The sequence below is a fragment of the Entelurus aequoreus genome, linkage group LG05 (assembly GCF_033978785.1).
Source record: "Entelurus aequoreus isolate RoL-2023_Sb linkage group LG05, RoL_Eaeq_v1.1, whole genome shotgun sequence".
Lineage (NCBI taxonomy): Eukaryota > Metazoa > Chordata > Actinopteri > Syngnathiformes > Syngnathidae > Entelurus > Entelurus aequoreus.
The window spans coordinates 28122790-28141566 of record NC_084735.1 but is presented as its reverse complement, the minus strand read 5'-3'; the positions used below and the strand labels follow the sequence as shown (position 1 = coordinate 28141566).

The window sequence follows — 18777 nt, the reverse complement described above, 5'->3', positions numbered from 1 at the left end:
ACTAGATGTTTTGTTGATATTCTTCACCATGAAGTCACTTTAAAACTAACCACACAAGAGGAAGTACATTATATAGACACAAGTGCACATACATGTACGAATCACATTAAAATAATATAATTTGGAATAAACTGAAAAGCAAAACATTTATGCAGGATAAAGGTTGAACTCTTAATGCTGCTAGCTTAATGCTAACGTACAATGGACTAGCTCATAGACAAGCCTAGTCAAATTAGCACAGCCAATCGCAGGCACACATACTGTATATAAACACTCCTTTACACCCACATTCATATCTATGGACAATTTGCAGTCTCCAATTAAGCTAACATGCATATTTTTGTAATGTGGGCAGAAAGTTAATGTCATTGTAGAAAGTAATGTCAAAACAATTAGGATAGTTTGGCTTGAACAAGGAATGCATGTTTAAAAAAAAAAAAATATATATATATATACACATACATATATATATTTTTTATTTATATATAAATACTTCTCGCCTTACTTTTGCCGGGTCGTTTAGGTACTGACGCGCTTCTGACCGGCCATTTCAATGCACATTCTTTTTCTCCAAATAAATCAATAAAGGAACGTTTTTATGATATTCAAGATTGTTTTTCAAACTCATTATAGCCCATAGTACCTAAATACGGTATATCCATTCATACATATTTAAATGTGTTTTTAGGAAGAAAAAAAACAACTCCGGATGTTATTTGATTTACGTTATTTTCGACAGGAATAAATTATACAGAAACATTATGGAATGTGATTTTATAATTTCTTTGTTGTGAAATTATTCAACACAATCGTGAAACAGTGATAGCACTCAAGACTAAAATCATACAGTCAAAATGTATAATTGTTGCATCCCTTGTCGCATACTTTTGAGGGACGGTTGGCAACCATTTTTGCTAACCATTTTATTGCTTTCAAATAAAATGATGCATCTCCAAATTTTTGTTCATACTCGCAACTTTTAACAAGTGTCAATACATGCTTTTCTTGTTGGATACAAACAATATTTTGTAGCTGTCCAAATTTCTTGTGAGTTTATTCTTTATAAAAACCATGCAAAATGGAGTTCCGTGCTCCTTATTTGATAGTTGATATCAGTGCCAAGCGAGAGCACTCTGATTGGCTCCCTCCTGCCTTGTGTGGTCACATGACAATCTAAATATTTGGACCCGTGTTACTTGTGTGATTTGTTTGACATTTCTTTGTGCAGCAGTTCTTTTGTGAGAAGGTTGTGTAGTTTAGAGCACATTTTTTACTTCAACTCATCTTATCACCGACATCAAACAAACTGGTTTCCTTTTGCACGTGGGGACAAGGCGGTATTAGCAAATGCAATAAAAGGAAGTACCAGTGATAATGCTGCAGTTTTCATCCAGATATAGAATATATTTATAAGAAGTAGTAATTGGTGGATTTGCTAAAAATAAAAAGGTTCAATGCATGGGAAAGAAGCAGGTAAGAATTTTGGGTGACATTGGCTTTGAAAACAGAACGATGTAGCAAATAAATACTAAAGATGAAATTTATAGTTAATATATTGTGTTGAGCTAGTCTGCTATGGGTTTTGTTGTAAAGATGTTTTCTTTTCTTGAATGATAAACAGTTTGTGTATATTTTCATATACAAAAGTATGCACTGATGTTATTGAAATTCTATACCGCTTTTACAGGAAAAAAGTGTTTGTTGTACCAAAGTATCCAAGTCCCTTGAAACCTTATCCTTTTTGCGTATGTTTTACTGTATTTTATATATTAAATGACAAACTGAGTGAAGTTCAGCTCTGCTTTCATCTTTTCTTTCCAACAAAAACAACAATTCAATTAGTGAAGGTTTATTCAACTCATTTAAGCCCCGAGACATCTTAAACACAATATTTTAAATATATATGATATGATCAACATAAAAAGACATTTGTAAATTTCAACATCAAATTGAAGAAATACACAGAGTTACATACGTTGGTTTTAAAGTGGCAAAATGCTTACGTAAACGTAGAAATTGTCATTCCTTACCTCCAACATGAATGTCCTTAGACACAAAACAAAGGTAAGCGTGTCCCACCTCCAGGGGGCATTAACCCCACCAGCGCTTGCTGGGGGGAGCCGGGGTGGTGGGCGGCTGCACGTCAAACACGGCTTCCTGAGCCACAGACGAGCACACGAAGAAGAGGTTGGCGCCCAGCATGACAAAGATGGGGAAGAAGGAGAGGCCAAAGCCCAGGCCTCGGATGCTGCTGCCCAGCGACAAGCACACCCAATAGATGAGCCTGACACCACAACATGGGAACAATGGATCAAAATACATCCAAACTGCTGCACACAAATTGATCAACATGCACCCCTACAGGTGTCATATTTTCATACTTAAAATGTAAAGTATCTAAAATATTTATTTTTGAAGCTATCACTAAGTGGGTACTTACTCATGTTTACTTACATGAACAGACGCTGAACAGTTAGATATGATAATTCACATTTTTTGTTGATAAATCTGAAACATTCTCACATCTTTATTTTCTGAGGTTACTGGTTGAGTACTAAAATGTTCAACTTTGTAACAAATATTTGCACGGTGTCCTTTCAAAGAAAACTATATTTAAAATGTTGCAAGGTAAGCAACATTTAAAGTTACCACTTTGTCAAAAATGTTCTTTAAAGGGGGACTACTTTTTATTTTTTTAATTTTGCCTATCGTTTCAATCATAAGAGGCAAAAACACGTCTTTTTTTAATTAAAGATGATAATAATGGATTAGATTTACATAGCGCTTTTCTAGACACTCGAAGCGCTTCACAGAGAAGTGAGAACCCATCATTCTTTTACACCTGGTGGTGGTAAGCTACTTTCATAGCCACAGCTGCCCTGGGGCGTGGCTGCCAGTTTGCGCCTATGGCCCCTCGGACTTAACCTGACTCTCACCTCATCCTTGTAGTTCGCTGAGGATCTGGGACTTCTCAATAGGAGATGCATTTCAGAAGGCGGGGCCTTGTAAAAAAATAATTGTATGTGATTGGATAAACCACTTGTCCGTTATCTTGAATGACGTGCTACTTCAACCACTCACATCAAAATCAACCTGTGATGCTGATGAGAGCCTGAGAAATCCAAAGCAGAACAGCTGACATATTGGATAACGACAGAGCGAAAAGTTAGAGAACTTTTACTGAAAGAACATATGTCAGTACACGATCGATGTCGTTTGTGCAAAGAAAATAGGCAGAATCATAGTCAGCACACGACTCCTCGCTGCGTGCCGCCATTGTTGTTTGAATCAAACGGTCGCTTCGGCGCTACGTCACATCTATGAAATCCCGCCCGGCGATCCTGATTGGTTCACTATTTTTTGCTATCCTGAAGGAGTTTGCATTTCCCTCGATCCCAATCCTTGTGTGGAGCTCAGCGAACTACAAGGATCTGGTGAGAGTCAGGTTACCTGCGACCACCACCTATCATTCATCAGGGGCCCCCAGTGTGAGCGGCACTGGGGGAAAGGGTGAAGTGTCCTACCCAAGGACACAACGGCAGCAATTTGGATGTCAAGAGGCGGGGGGCGAACCTGCAACCCTCAGGTTTCTGGCACGGCGCTCTACCCACTACGCCATGCCGCCCCATAAAATAACGCTTGCAAGATGCCTGGGCATAGGTTGATTGGCAACACTAAATTGGCCCTAGTGTGTGAATGTGAGTGTGAATGTTGTCTGTCTATCTGTGTTGGCCCTGTGATGAGATGGCGACATGTCCAGGGTGTACCCCGCCTTCCGCCGGATTGTAGCTGAGATAGGCTCTAGCGACCCCAAAAGGGACAAGCGGTAGAAAATGGATGGATGGATGGAAGATGCGGTTAATGGAAGTCACCGTTGTAGCCTTCAAAGCCCTCTAAAACGACTTGAAAGCCCTCCAACGTTTTATATACACACTATAATGTAACAGACACGATCATCCATCCATTTTCTACCGTTTGACCCTTTTGGGGTTGCGGGGGGTGCTGGAGCCTATCAGCTGCATTCGGGCGGAAGGCGGTGTACACCCTGGACAAGTCGCCACCTCATCGCGGTGAGAGACAGACAACATTCACACACTAGGGCTTATGTTGCCACTCAACCTATCCCCAGGTGCATGTCTTTGGAGGTGGGAGGAAGCCGGAGTACCCGGACGGAACCCACGCAGATCATAACAATATGTAATATGTACAATATTTACTGTATTTGGTCATTTTATGCACAGCCGTAACAAATTCTTCAGTGCATTTATTTCCGTTTCCATAGCAGCGCACTTCCAACTTCCTGCAACAAACTTGTTCCTACTTCCTATCAAACACGAGTGTGTTTTCTAATCTTGGCAGACTCGGTAACGGACAACAAAGATGACTATTTTTGGACAAATGATGACTCACAACCTTATCTTTTAGAACCTAAATATACGGAGGATCAACTGCTGCATATAGAAGCGAGCACGAAGAAGAGGCTGAAATGTTGGAGCAGACAGAAGTCGAGAGAGTTATGCTATGCCGAATTAAAAGATTGCTTACCCAAATCAACTAGAAACATCCCTGGCCAGCTGGACCAAACGGACAACTGTCCATCAAGTGAGTCATGATACATCCAGCACATCACCGTACACTACAGTACATACGCTGTCTGGCTGGTTGTGTACAAACAAAACATGAAATGTGGACTAATACTTTACAGATACTGTAATATAATTGTTTATGGTTTTCAGTCAGTACAGATTGTGTGCATACAAACTCAAACGTGTTTTGTGCTGACGAAGAAGCTGGCTTATCTCTTGCCGTAGTTAGCTTTTACGGCTAATACCGTAGCACGGCGATGTGTTAGTACGCTAGAAAGAGTTCCTCGGTGTTCACTCTTACAATAACAATGTTGCTACAGCTTGGTTATTACACAGGTTACGGAACGTAAATTAAGTATTGTTGGCGGTTTTTCAATGCATTTTTAAAGTGATTTAGAGGTAGAATGGATTGCTCCCATTAGCTGCATTACTAGACACCAAGAACAAGCTGATTTTTGTATTTTAGAATGCAGGGGGGAAAAAAAACTTTTGTCTTCTTGTCTCTCATGATTGTGAACGATAGGCAAAATTTTTAAAAAAGTGCAGTTCCCCTTTCAAGTTATGTAAACAATCTATCAGAGCAGTTTGTCTATTATTAGAAGGAATTTAGTTAATAGTTAACTGTAATAACCCTTTGTTACAAAAAAGTGAAAAGATTGTAAATTGAGAATCGGTTTGAATTGAGGATTGATTCTGAATGGAATAGTCAGCCCAAGAAACGGGATGGAATGGTGACGTGCCCAAAGATTCAAACACAAACAATATCTCACCTTCCAAAAACAAAGACGACAGTGAGAAGAGGGACCAGTTTGAGCAAGTCCTGGCTGACGTATGTCGCCATGACAGCCAGCTGTAGGAAGAAGAAGAGGAAAAGGCCCAGCGACTCGTTGACGAAGTGCGAGTGCACCGACACATGCCTGTTGATCGCTTTGCTCTGGAATCGCGGCTTCATGTCGCTGTAGTGCAGCCTGGCCACGCCCTGCACCACTATTCCTGTGAACACGGACAGGTTGAGCCCCCGCGTGACCAACACCACCACCATCACCATCACAAATGTTTTACCCAGCACGATGGGGATGGCGGCAAAGACGGCGCACCGCAGTGTGTACACCACCCTGAGGGGGGCACTGAGGAGCAGCGGGGAGTCAAAGGGCAAGAGGGCGTAGCCCCCCCACACCAGGAAGGGGAAGAGGACGGCCGCGGATGCGGTGGCCAATACCACCTTCAATTTCTCGCTGCACATGCCCTCACACAAATCTGAACACAAAACACAGCATTCTGTCAAAACATTACCAAATAGGATTATGGAAACAACAAAGAATCTTATATTTGACAGTAACACACGTTACCACATAAGTTATGTAAGTTGGTTGGAATATGCTACTGTAATAATAACAGGGAAATGCTGCATTGTCAAGTACATGCTTTAGTGCCGCCATATTGCACCCTTTTTAAATAATTAAATGCAGACAGCCCTCGCAAAAATGACTAATGATCTATTGCTAACGATGGATTCTGATGCGTCATCTATGTTGCTGCTTCTTGATCTTAGCACCGCTTTCGGTACTGTTGATCATATTTTATTAGAGCGTATCAAAACGCGTATTGGGATGTCAGACTTAGCCTTGTCTTGGTTTAACTCTTATCTTACTGACAGGATGCAGTGTGTCTCCCATAACAATGTGACCTCGGACTATGTTAAGGTAACGTGCGGAGTTCCCCAGGGTTCGGTTCTTGGCCCTGCACTCTTTAGTACATACATGCTGCCGCTAGGTGACATCATACGCAAATAAGGTGTTAGCTTTCACTGTTATGCGGATGACACCCAACTCTACATGCCCCTAAAGTTGACCAACACGCCGGATTGTAGTCAGCTGGAGGCGTGTCTTAATGAAATTAAACAATGGATGTCCGCTAACTTTTTGCAACTCAACGCTAAGAAAACGGAAATGCTGATTATCGGTCCTGCTCAACACCGATATCTATTTAATAATACCACCTTAACATTTGACAACCAAACAATTAAACAAGGCGACTCGGTAAAGAATCTGGGTATTATCTTCGACCCAACTCTCTCGTTTGAGTCACACATTAAGAGTGTTACTAAAACGGCCTTCTTTCATCTCCGTAATATCGCTAAAATTCGTTCCATTTTGTCCACAAGCGATGCTGAGATCATTATCCATGCGTTCGTTACATCTCGTCTCGATTACTGTAACGTTTTATTTTCGGGCCTCCCTATGTCTAGCATTAAAAGATTACAGATGGTACAAAATGCGGCTGCTAGACTTTTGACAAAAACAAGAAAGTTTGATCATATTACGCCTATACTGGCTCACTTGCACTGGCTTCCTGTGCACCTAAGATGCGACTTTAAGGTTTTACTACTTACGTATAAAATACTACACGGTCAAGCTCCTGTTTATCTTGCCGATTGTATTGTACCATATGTCCCGGCAAGAAATCTGCGTTCCCACCAGTCCATGGACTGGACTTTCGCTGATGTGTTGGACTTTCACAATATTATGTCAGACCCACTCGACATCCATTGCTTTCGGTCTCCCCTAGAGGGGGGGGGGTTACCCACATATGCGGTCCTCTCCAAGGTTTCTCATAGTCATTCACATTGACGTCCCACTGGGGTGAGTTTTCCTTGCCCGTATGTGGGCTCTGTACCGAGGATGTCGTTGTGGCTTGTACAGCCCTTTGAGACACTTGTGATTTAGGGCTATATAAATAAACATTGATTGATTGATTGATTGATAAATGCAAAATATAACATCTTACACTTAAGACAAACATATCTACAAACTTTAGTAGATTTGTAACTATTACTAATTTTTAGAGATGTCCGATAATGGCTTTTTTGTCAATATCCGATATTCCGATATTGTCCAACTCTTAATTACCGATTCCGATATCAACCGATACCGATATATACAGTCGTAGAAATAACACATTATTATGCCTAATTTTGTTGTGATGCCCCGCTGAATGCATTAAACAATGTAACAAGGTTTTCCAAAATAAATCAACTCAAGTTATGGAAAAAAATGCCAACATTGCACTGCCATATTTATTATTGAAGTCACAAAGTGCTTTTTTTTTTTAACATGCCTCAAAACAGCAGCTTGGAATTTGGGACATGCTCTCCCTGAAAGAGCATGAGGAGGTTGAGGTGGGCGAGGTAGTGCAGTAAGGGGTTCTGGGTATTTGTTCTGTTGTGTTTATGTTGTGTTACGGTGCGGATGTTCTCCCGAAATGTGTTTGTCATTCTTGTTTGGTGTGGCTTCACAGTGTAGAGCATATTTGTAACAGTGTTAAAGTTGTTTATACGACCACCCTCAGTGTGACCTGTATGGCTGTTGACCAAGTATGCCTTGCATTCACTTGTGTGTGCGAAAAGCCTTAGATATTATGTGACTGGGCCGGCACGCAAAGGAAGTGCCTTTAAGGTTTATTGGCGCTCTGTACTTCTCCCTACGTCCGTGTACACAGCGGCGTTTTAAAAAGTCATAAATTTTACTTTTTGAAACAGACACCGATAATTTTGATACCGATACCAATAATTTACGATATTACATTTTAAAGCATTTATTGGCCGATAATATCGGACATCCCTACTGTACAGCCCTTACCTTTGGGCTGGTACCGAGGGCGACTGTGTTGACCAGTTTGACGCGTGTAAATGATAGAATGTCCAGTACTGTAGAACTGTGTTTGGATATGACAATCCGTTTATTCCAGCTATCTAAATTAAATCAAATGTAAGTTATACAACATAAAGTATGCTAACCTTGAATGGCACATTGTCACAGCATTGTCACGGCAAGACACGACACGTCACGTCACAAACACGACCACGACCACGTTCGAAAACTGGTTGTCCTCCAATCGCCCTCCCACGCTCACACCTGAACCCAATTTAAAGAGGCTACCATAGTAACCGCACCATAGCAACAGTCACCTCCCTGTCAACCCTTCCTGGTTCCTAACAGGAAGTGGGCGGAGCAATCTGCCGAAAAGGAAATTAAACATGCTGAACCCAACAATCAATTAGAGAAAATAAAAATAAAAACAATATAAACAAGGAATTTTGGCTCCAACACCTACTAATTTTGAAATCAATGAAATATGTGACTTCCTATTCACAAGCTAGTTCTCAGAGTTAGAATGTGACAAATGTAGGGATGTGCCCATCCACGGGCCACCCAGCAGCATCAGATGATTTTTGTGAAAAAGTATGTGATCGCCATTGCATTAGCCAATCCCCTCTGGCTGACACCATTTTTCTTGGCTAATTATGTATCTCCATACAGTGTGAAGCCGCTCCCCTAAGATAATAATAATCACCTCAATTACTGCAAATAAACTGCATTTCTTAGTATCTTAAGTATCATTACACGTATCATGTGGAGCAGGCATGCAATAGCTAAACTAGCTTTAAACAACACCGATAAATAAGTACTTAGTAAAGTGTAGATGGAAGCACATTACAGCAGAGAGTAAGCACATATTAACATGAAAATTAATAAGGGTCTAGAGCAGGGGTGACAAAACCATTTTAGTTCATGGTACGCATGGAGGAAAAACTATTCCCACGTGGGTCGGACGGGTAAAATCATGGCACAATAACTTCAAAACACAACTACGACAACTTCACATTGTTGTCTTTGCTTTACTTCGGCCCAAAATAGAACAAGCAAATTCTGAAGATGTACACTACCATTCAAAAGTTTGGGGTCACCCAAACAATTTTGTGGAATAGCCTTCATTTCTAAGAACAAGAACAGACTGTCGAGTTTCAGATGAAAGTTCTCTTTTTCTGGCCATTTTGAGCGTTTAATTGACCCCACAAATGTGATGCTCCAGAAACTCAATCTGCTCAAAGGAAGGTCAGTTTTGTAGCTTCTGTAACGAGCTAAACTGTTTTCAGATGTGTGAACATGATTGCACAAGGGTTTTCTAATCATCAATTAGCCTTCTGAGCCAATGAGCAAACACATTGTACCATTAGAACACTGGAGTGATAGTTGCTGATATTGTAGATGTAGATATTGCACCAAAAACCAGACATTTGCAGCTAGAATAGTCATTTACCACATTAGCAATGTATAGAGTGTATTTCTTTAAAGTTAAGACTAGTTTAAAGTTATCTTCATTGAAAAGTACAGTGCTTTTCCTTCAAAAATAAGGACATTTCAATGTGACCCCAAACTTTTGAACGGTAGTATACATATCACAAATAATCCTCTGGACAAAACACTTCAAGTTAGTTGGCAATTCTGAGGAAAAAATCGGTGCAGTTTCAAAAAACACCATGAAGAACACAATGAACTTACCGTAGACTTCATCTCAGTGTATCTACACAGCAATTAAACTTTAAGTCACAGCCCATCTAGGATTGAACAAAAATGTTTATGTTGGAATATACCTCTTGCTTGGTATACTTGCTCGCCCCAGTTTAAACTATTTGCTTGCCGAACAGAATTCCTATTGCGACATCCAGTGGACACATTTAGAACAGCAGTTTATTCATTTGAAACATTTTACACTTAGCAAACTCATCTTCGCATGTTTGACATCCCTGGTCTAGAGAGAGGTAACAATAACATAGGCAGTTCACAACACCTAACAGTCTGTCCATAAATTGGCAGTGTCGATACCAAGGGTAGTATCAGCATAGGATGGATACTCAAGTGATTAGGTCAATGTTTTTATTTTCTCAAAATTATTTTTGGTTGTTTTTGTTAATGTTTGCAAACTGAGGGAATAATTACCTGGACACAAGAGGACTTTTGAGGGAAAAACCGAACAATTTCATTGACTAATAGATAGCAACTTTTGATTTTGTTTAGTTATTGTGTACTATTGATGTATGTAATAAAAATCAATAAGGGAAAAACGTATTTCCGGACTATAAACCGCACCGGTGTATGAGCCGCAACCACTAAATTTTAGAAGAAAAAAATATTTTTTTATATATTAGCTGTAAAATGACATATTTACATAGAAAGTTTTTGTAAGTGCTCTTGCCTTAACTGTTTCCAAACGGTGCCTGTAACACATCACTCTATTTATTTATCCTTAATGAGATGAATAAGAGTTTCTCCTTTTTTAATAAGGTTCAAGATATTTATCAGGATTCTTCTTCTTTGTACTGGTGTGGCGAAGTTGGTAGAGTGGCTGCGCCAGCAATCGGGAGTGTTGCTGGTTACTGGGGTTCAATCCCCACCTTCTACCATCCTAGTCACGTCCGTTGTGTCCTTGGGCAAGACACTTCACCCTTGCTCCTGATGGCTGCTGGTTAGCGCCTTGCATGGCAGCTCCCGCCATCAGTGTGTGAATGGGTGAATGTGGAAATACTGTCAAAGCGCTTTGAGTACCTTGAAGGTAGAAAAGCGCTATACAAGTATAACCCATTTATCATTTATCATTTACTTTGTAAACACTTTAAGTGTACTGGATCATTTCAGTACATCGATTTGTTTGCTTAAACTAGTGATGTTCAGATGAAGCCTCACGAGGCATTGAACCACTTGAGCAGTCACGTGACTTCTTTCTAGAAGTGAAAAGCAGTGGTGGTCTACCGAGCCAAGATGGCTGTTGTACAGCAAGCAGCATGCAAACTATCTGAGTACAAAAGAGGCCTAAATCTTCCTGCAAAAAGCATTTAGGAGCAAACTTCAAACAATGCAATGGATTAGATCGGATTGGATCCCTATACTTTATCAAAAAAGATTTGTTGAGTGATATCAAGGATTATATGTCAGTCGCATCCCCAGACATATCAAACTATTGTGCTCCAGACATCATTCTACATGACAAAACAGATGAAAACTTAGAAAAGCATGAAGGTCTACAACTTCTTTGTGTGTGGCTGGGTCAAGGAAATTGGTATCAAGACTCTCCCAGATAAATCATGCAGGGTTTTTGCTTAAGTAAGGTTGCATTTCATTATTTAACATTGCGTCTACTGCCATGTTTGTTGCTGTTGTTGCACGCGCCGTTTACGAGTAGCGTGTTTTCCCCCGTCTTTATCAAAATATAACTATAGATGTCAACATTGTGTATGTGCTGAAAGCTACATTTATGATTGCTGCCTTTGGCAAAAGCTTAACTCTTTTCACATTTGCTTTCTTTTATTTGGACTCAGCGAGTTTGTGCTTTTCAAAACACTCATAGCAAAAATGTGTTTAAGAAATACAAATAATATCAAGATTAGACTTAAAGGGGAACTGCACTTTTTTGGGAATTTTGCCTACAGTTCACAATATAGGTGGGAATCTTTGGCCACCTCACAATTCAATTTAGATTACAATACAGGAGCTACGATTTGATTTTTAAAAAGTCAGCCAAATTTTAGAACTGTCTGCATTACTTTATTTACAATAAATAAATTGATTGCAGCAGAGATAGGCTCCAGCACCCCCCACAACTCCGAGAGGGACAAGCGGCAGAATATAGATGGATGGATGATGCATTGTCAACGTTAACTAATCGATTTTATAATCGTCCATGTCTGAATTGCGATGCATCTAAAAATCTATTATTGGTCATCATTATGAGAAACGCATTGATTTCTGTTTCTAAAGCAGCCAACGTCTGACTTCTGGCAACATGTGTGTTCCTACTTCCGGAATCAAACACAAGTGTGTGTTCTAATCATACATCCATCCATCCATTTTCTACTTGTCCCTATCGGGGTCGCGGGGGTGCTGTGGAGCCTATCCAAGGTGCATTCAGACGGAAGGCTAGGTACACCCTGGACAAGTTGCCACCTCATCACAGGGCCAACTCAGATAGACGACATTCACACTTGTCTTCATATTCCATGTGGTGTTCCGTAAGGATCAGTTTTGGGCCCAAAGTTCTTCATTTTATGTTTCAATGTCTCAAAATGCTCAAAGCTGGTCTTATTTGCAGATGATACAAATGGTTTATTTCTGATAGTAACTTGAATTGACTTATTGATACAATCACTTTAGAAACAAAGAAAATGCAAACATGGTTCAAAAGGAACAAGTTGTCTCTAAATTTTGGTAAAACAAACAATTCTCTTTGGAAATAAGAAGATAAATACACAAATAAAAATCATGACTGAAGGGATTAACATTGAGCGAGATGAGCAAAGTAAATTCCTCGGAGTAATAATTGATGAAAAATTTAATTGGAAAGCACATATTAATTTGAAATGATCAAGAATCATTGGAGTGCTGGCAAAAGCACAACAAGAGCTAGATGGAATATCCCTCCAACAACTTTTCTATTCACATATTTATCCTTAAGTTACGGTGCAGAAGTTTGGGGACATAAATAGAAAACCAACATACATCCCTTAACAATCTTAGAAAAACGGGCAGTTAGAATTATCCAAAATGAGGGGTTCAGGGTGCACACAAATAGCTTATTTTTAAAAGTTAAAGTTAAAGTACCAATGATTGTCACACACACTAGGTGTGGTGAAATGTGTCCTCTGCATTTGACCCATCCCCTTGATCACCCCCTGGGAGGTGAGGGGAGCAGTGGGCAGCAGCGTAGCCGCGCCCGGGAATCATTTTTGGTGATTTAACCCCCAATTCCAACCCTTGATGCTGAGTGCCAAGCAGGGAGGTAATGGGTCCCATTTTTATAGTCTTTGGTATGACCCGGCCGGGGTTTGAACTCACAACCTACCGATCTCAGGGCGGACACTCAAACCACTAGGCCACTGAGTAGGTGGCCTAGGTTAGTTTAAGGAGATATGCGTGTATATTATGTACTACAGGTATGATATGGAACTGACTATGACATATTCAATAAACTGTGATTTAGTTCATTTTTATTTTTGATTTTAAGAGATTCTTTTTTTTTCTTGACAAAATGTCACCATCATGCAGCTATTGATTTCCGGTGGTTGGTTAAAAAAAAATACAGAATGTGTTGCTTTAGTAAACGCTATGTTTCAAGTGGTTAAAACATAGGAGGTCTGATGTTGCTATGCATTATGACGTCCTGTGTCATAATGCGTAGAATCATGTGTCAGCGCGAACTATTACGCTACCAAAGGTCTACTGAAAGGAGCGATATTTTTTAATGTTGTTATCAAAGTGGGAACCGGTTTGGATTAAGTTTGCCATGACCGTAGCTGGTGTTTTTTTATTCTATTTGCATTTTAAAAACTATTTTTCTTCTCTATCCATTTTCCAAACTGACCAGAACTCTGAAAAGCTCACAATTTCAATGGAGCGGTTTATGAGTTACCGAATCTCCCGACAAGATCTGAACCGCGTCGCGAAGTGGTCACACAGTACAACCTTGCAGCGAGGCTTCACATGTAATCATTTCCAGCTCCTCTCCAAAATTGCACCGCAGAGTCCACCACAGTGTATATGATTATTTTACTTTTTATTCATAGCTGTATGTAGATGTGGCTGGTTGCATCAGCTCTGCTCTTTTAATGTTTTTAATGTCCTTTGTGTTCTTTGATGTTTCCCTCTTACACACATGTAAGAGGGATGTGTGCTATGGCTATGAGTTGTTTTTTCCCTTGGCCTCAGTCTGGATCCCCTCTCAGGGGCCCAGGCTTAGACCGAGGTTTTTTTTCTCACCCCCCATTGTTTACCTGTTCTGTCTCCCTGTAATGTTTGTCTGATCTTGACTGGGTTTGTGCTGAAAAATTTTTAATTTCCCCTCAGGGATTAATAAAGTATTTCTGATTCTGATTACTTGACACACGCCTCAAAACCTCGGCACATTTCGTCCCATCCTTATCTTAAACCAGGGGTGTCAAACTCGTTTTAGCTCAGGGGCCGCATGGAGAAAAATCTGTGCACAAGCGGGCCGGACTATTAAAATCATGGCATTAAAACTAAAAGATAAAGACAAATAAATGATAAATGGGTTATACTTGTATAGCGCTTTTCTACCTTCAAGGTACTCAAAGCGCTTTGACAGTATTTCCACATTTACCCATTCACACACACATTCACACACCGATGGCGGGAGCTGCCATGCAAGGCGCTAACCAGCAGCCATCAGAGGCAAAGGGTGAAGTGTCTTGCCCAAGGACACAACGGACGTGACTAGGAAGGTAGAAGGTGGGAATTGAACCCCAGTAACCAGCAACACTCCGATTGCTGGTACAGCCACTCTACCAACTTTCAGATTGTTTTCTTTGTCTTACTTTGGCCAAAAATAAAACACATACATTCTGAAAATATTACAATAAAAATATAGAAAAAAATACCGGCAGCGGTCAAGTTTAGATCCATGAAGGAAAGAAGAAAGTGAATGAATGTTTATAACTGAATACATTTACATATGCATAACAAATGTGTTTTCTTCTGTATTTTTTTTTTAAATTGAAGTAACGTTTTTGACAACCTTTTTCCAAAACCCAATATAGAATGTGAGATATAACAGGATAATGCATTTGTTTTGAAAACTGTTACCAAAAAGTGGGACCCCAAAAATTTACTGTGGGACCCCATTTTTATGACTTAAACGATTCCATAATTTAGCCGTTAGCAAAGAAAAATACATAGATTAGCCACACCTTTGTATAAACTGCTAAATTCAAAGCTTGGGAAAAAATATTGGCTTATAGTTTGGAAAATACCCTGGTCAGATATTGTGTTGATATTGTCATAATGTCAATAGCACTCACGATAAATGCATGGAAAACTTCCCAGTTAATACATGTGATCAGTATTGTATCGAACAACAGGCATCCCGAGACAAATGTGTGCCTTGATGGAGGTCTCTTTTTATCATTGAATGGACATGACAAGGTTGTGTGTGTGTTTAAAGTGTCAGGTGCATGGTTGGAGTACTCACGGTCTTTGTCATCGTGTTGTGTCCAGTTATGGTCCAGGGGGGGCCCTGTCTGGTCTTCCCTGTCAGTGTGGTCCTCTACGGACAGTCTGCTCTCCACAGGAGCTTCCTCAAATGAGCGTTGCACTATTTTCACCTGTGGTATGATCCCCATGGCGGCTTTCTCTGAGATCCAGGGGATGTCGTCATCTACTTCCTCCTCCTCCTCCTCATCGTCCGCCAGTGAGCCACCATCTCCCTTGTTGTCCCGCTGCGTCTCCATGAGGTCGTCCCTCCACTTCTCTCCCTCGGGCATACTCTCCCTCCATTTGGCTTTGCTCAGCCCGGCGTCGGCTTCGTGGCCCTCGGACAGGTCCCGGCTCCCCGTGCTAAACCCTGTGTCCTTCTCCTCTGACTCGGACGCTCCCATCCCGGAGGAGACGCCATCTGTCTCCTGTGTCTTCCGGTCTTGGTCTCCAGGCCACGGCAGAGTGGCGTCCTCCACGAGACGACAGCCTGCAGCCTCCTCTTCCTCCAAGTCGCCCTCGCATGTCTTTTTTACACTCTCTGGCATCTTGTCCATTCCTGCTATCTGACCTTGCACGGTTTGAATGGCGGGCAAGAGCACCGCCTCTTCATTGGAGACTTGGACAGACATACCTTGTCCTCTGCAAGCCTTCAATATACAAAATGTGTCTATTTTTTGCTGATTAAATCGTTATGGGGCAGTAAAGGGCTGTCAGAAGCACATCTTCAATACGATGAATCGCATCACTCAGTTCATGAGGCGTTCTGTAAGAACAAACACATTTAAGTGATGTAAAATCATCTAAAAACAATAATGCAGACGGACATTAATAACCCTTAAAAAAAGATTCAGGAAACTTTTTGTGAATGTGTGCATTTTTTTGCCAGATGATTCTCATTTTAAAATAGTGTTTAATAATTTATCCTAAAATGGCAACACATATTGTAAGCTAATAATAGCCATGTGGATAGCTAGCATTACCTGTCATTGAATGTATATTCTATCATAACAACAACATGACTGCAAATTGTTCGTTGCTTCTCTTGGACTGCTTTTGTATGTGTGCACGCGCTCCCTGGGCTGACGTGTTGTCGAGACCAGGTGAGTGACAGCAGTAAACACCAATCATTTTATTCGGGCAGGTCAACATTTTTATTACATACACTTTGTAATTGTGAAAAATATAGACAATTGTCAAACAAATGTGTTCGGCTAAATCACAAATAGTAACATAAGCTAGCCGGTGGTGTTATTGTTATATTTTTTGCTTTGAAAAATGTTACTGTAAGGAAGTTGCAAGCAGCACCTGTAGGTGTCGTTAGTATCAGTTAAAGTATTTCTCTTTTTGTTCAATAAATTAGCCTAAAATACTGTTGTAGCAGCGCAACACAAAAACTAACATGTTTGTTTCTGGTGACTAAAACGTCCTATTAAAAAAGTATCATGCACATTTAAATTTGTTTAAATGTGTAAATAAACCCTAAAGGGCCTATTTAGTGTCAGCATTGCTTGAAATATTCATTTTTGTTCAATTATTTAGCCTAAAATGGCAACAACACAAAAACCTAACCAACACATTTGTTCTTCATGACCAAAAAAGTCCCGTTAAAATGTATTTAGCATACTTGTCGTTTGTGTAAATAAACTTTAAGGGGCCTAATAAGTGTTAGTATTAGTTAAAATGTTTCCTTTTTGTTCAATAAATTAGCCTAAAATGGCATGCAACACAAAACTAACACATACAGCTATGCTCCTTGTGACCAAAAAAAGTCCCATTAAAAAGTTATTTATCATACTTGTTTCTTTAAATGTGTAAATTAACCTTAAAAGAGTCTTTTAAGTGTCATTAGTTAAAACATCTCTCTTTTTGTTCATTAGTCTAAAATGGCGACGCAACACAAAAACTAACATTTGTTCCTCGTGACCAAAAAGTCTCCGATTGAAAAGTTATTTATCATACTTGTCTTTTGTTTGAATGTGTAAAAAAAAAACTTTTAGAATTGCCTATTAAGAATCGTTGGTTAGTTAAAATATTTTAAATTTGTGTACACTATTAAAAACAAATAATAGATAACAAAAATTGTAATGTCAAAGCTAGGGAAAGTTTATAAAGGTATTATTTTATGTTCATTTAATAAAAAATACAGCAGTGTAAAATGTAAATAAGTTAGCAAAAATCAACACAATTATGAACTTAATATCCAAACGCATTAACATTTGGAAATTGTATTTTCAATGAGTTATTAACTTCAGCTTGATGTAATCAATTAAAACTATAAACGTAGCTTACCATTCAGTACAACGGCAGGCCATTAAGCAGAAATTACAGGAAGTTATGAAGTTTTTAGCTAGCACTGGAACATAAAAAGGTGGACTTTGTCCGGTCAAGCGTAAAAACAATGGCACCAAATGTCACAACTGTTTCAAACATTACAATGTTTAGTTTTTAACGGTAAAATTGTTTGTAAAATGCTGAAACAACACGTCTGTTCCGTATATCCGTACTTAGCCGTGCCTGACGTATGCTAGTTTATTAGTAACAGCGAAGGAATGTCGAACTCCAACTTGCTTCGTTAAGAGCTCGACGATTCTTTCTAAAATGCAGAATAACTCGAAAATGTTAGCTCACCTCTCTCATTATTCCGGCGAAACTGAGAGTGAAAAGTGTCAACTTTGTTTCGGCTGTTGTGCTTTCCCCCTTTATTAACCGGAAGTGAAAAGTAGAAGGGCAGGTAGGGCAGGTGCGCCTCCGCTCCAGGTGACCGGAAAGAAGACGTGCCACTCTGTTAAGTTCTCCATACCAAAAGGCTGTTTACACTATTTTTGATGTAAGTGCATGTATTAAGTCAAGTCAGAAACGCCTTTTTAAAGTAAAGACCAAGTTTACTTAGCCGTCAGTAAGGTTAACCCCCTCACCCCCCTCCATATCCCACACCCCGGATTGTAAATAATGTAAATAATTCAATGTATATACTCTGATGATTATCTTGTGTGATGACTGTATTATGATGTTAGTATATATTTGATAGTATATATCTATATCATGAATCAATTTAAGTGGACCCCGACAAGTTCAAAAACTTATGTGGGTGTTACCATTTAGTGGTCAGGGCAGCACGGTGGCAGAGGGGTTAGTGCGTCTGCCTCACAATGCGAAGGTCCTGAGTAGTCTTGGGTTCAATCCCAGGCTCGGGATCTTTCTGTGTTCTCCCCGTGACTGCGTGACCTCCTTCCTCCCACCTCCAAAGACATGCGCACCCGGGGATAAGTTGATTGGCAAAACTAAATTGGCCCTAGTGTGTGAATGTGAGTGTGAATGTTGTCTATCTGTGTTGGTCCAGGGTGTACTCCGCCTTCCGCCCGATTGTA

The 18777-nt window shown here is 40.0% G+C and overlaps 1 protein-coding gene across 1 annotated transcript; it reads right to left on the bottom strand.

The window, feature by feature from the left end:
* Positions 1 to 1964: 1964 nt before the first annotated feature.
* Positions 1965 to 18185, bottom strand: LOC133650403 (transmembrane protein 79-like). Its single transcript, XM_062047606.1, has 5 exons — positions 18038 to 18185; positions 15405 to 16172; positions 5649 to 5843; positions 5357 to 5579; positions 1965 to 2284 (listed from the first exon to the last, which is right to left on the bottom strand). The coding sequence occupies exons 2-5, from the start codon at positions 16036 to 16038 to the stop codon at positions 2092 to 2094; spliced, it is 1245 nt and encodes a 414-aa protein (XP_061903590.1). The 5' UTR covers positions 16039 to 16172; positions 18038 to 18185; the 3' UTR covers positions 1965 to 2091.
* Between the last annotated feature and the right edge of the window lie 592 nt (positions 18186 to 18777).

Coding starts and splice junctions, on each gene's coding strand:
- LOC133650403 (XM_062047606.1), bottom strand. CDS start 16,038: ATGTCTGTCCAAGTCTCCAATGAAGAGGCGGTGCTCTTGCCCGCCATT. Junction 5,844..15,404: donor ACAACACGATGACAAAGACC/GTGAGTACTCCA, acceptor TTTTGTGTTCAG/ATTTGTGTGAGGGCATGTGC. Junction 5,580..5,648: donor CGCCATCCCCATCGTGCTGG/GTAAAACATTTG, acceptor CCGTGTTCACAG/GAATAGTGGTGCAGGGCGTG.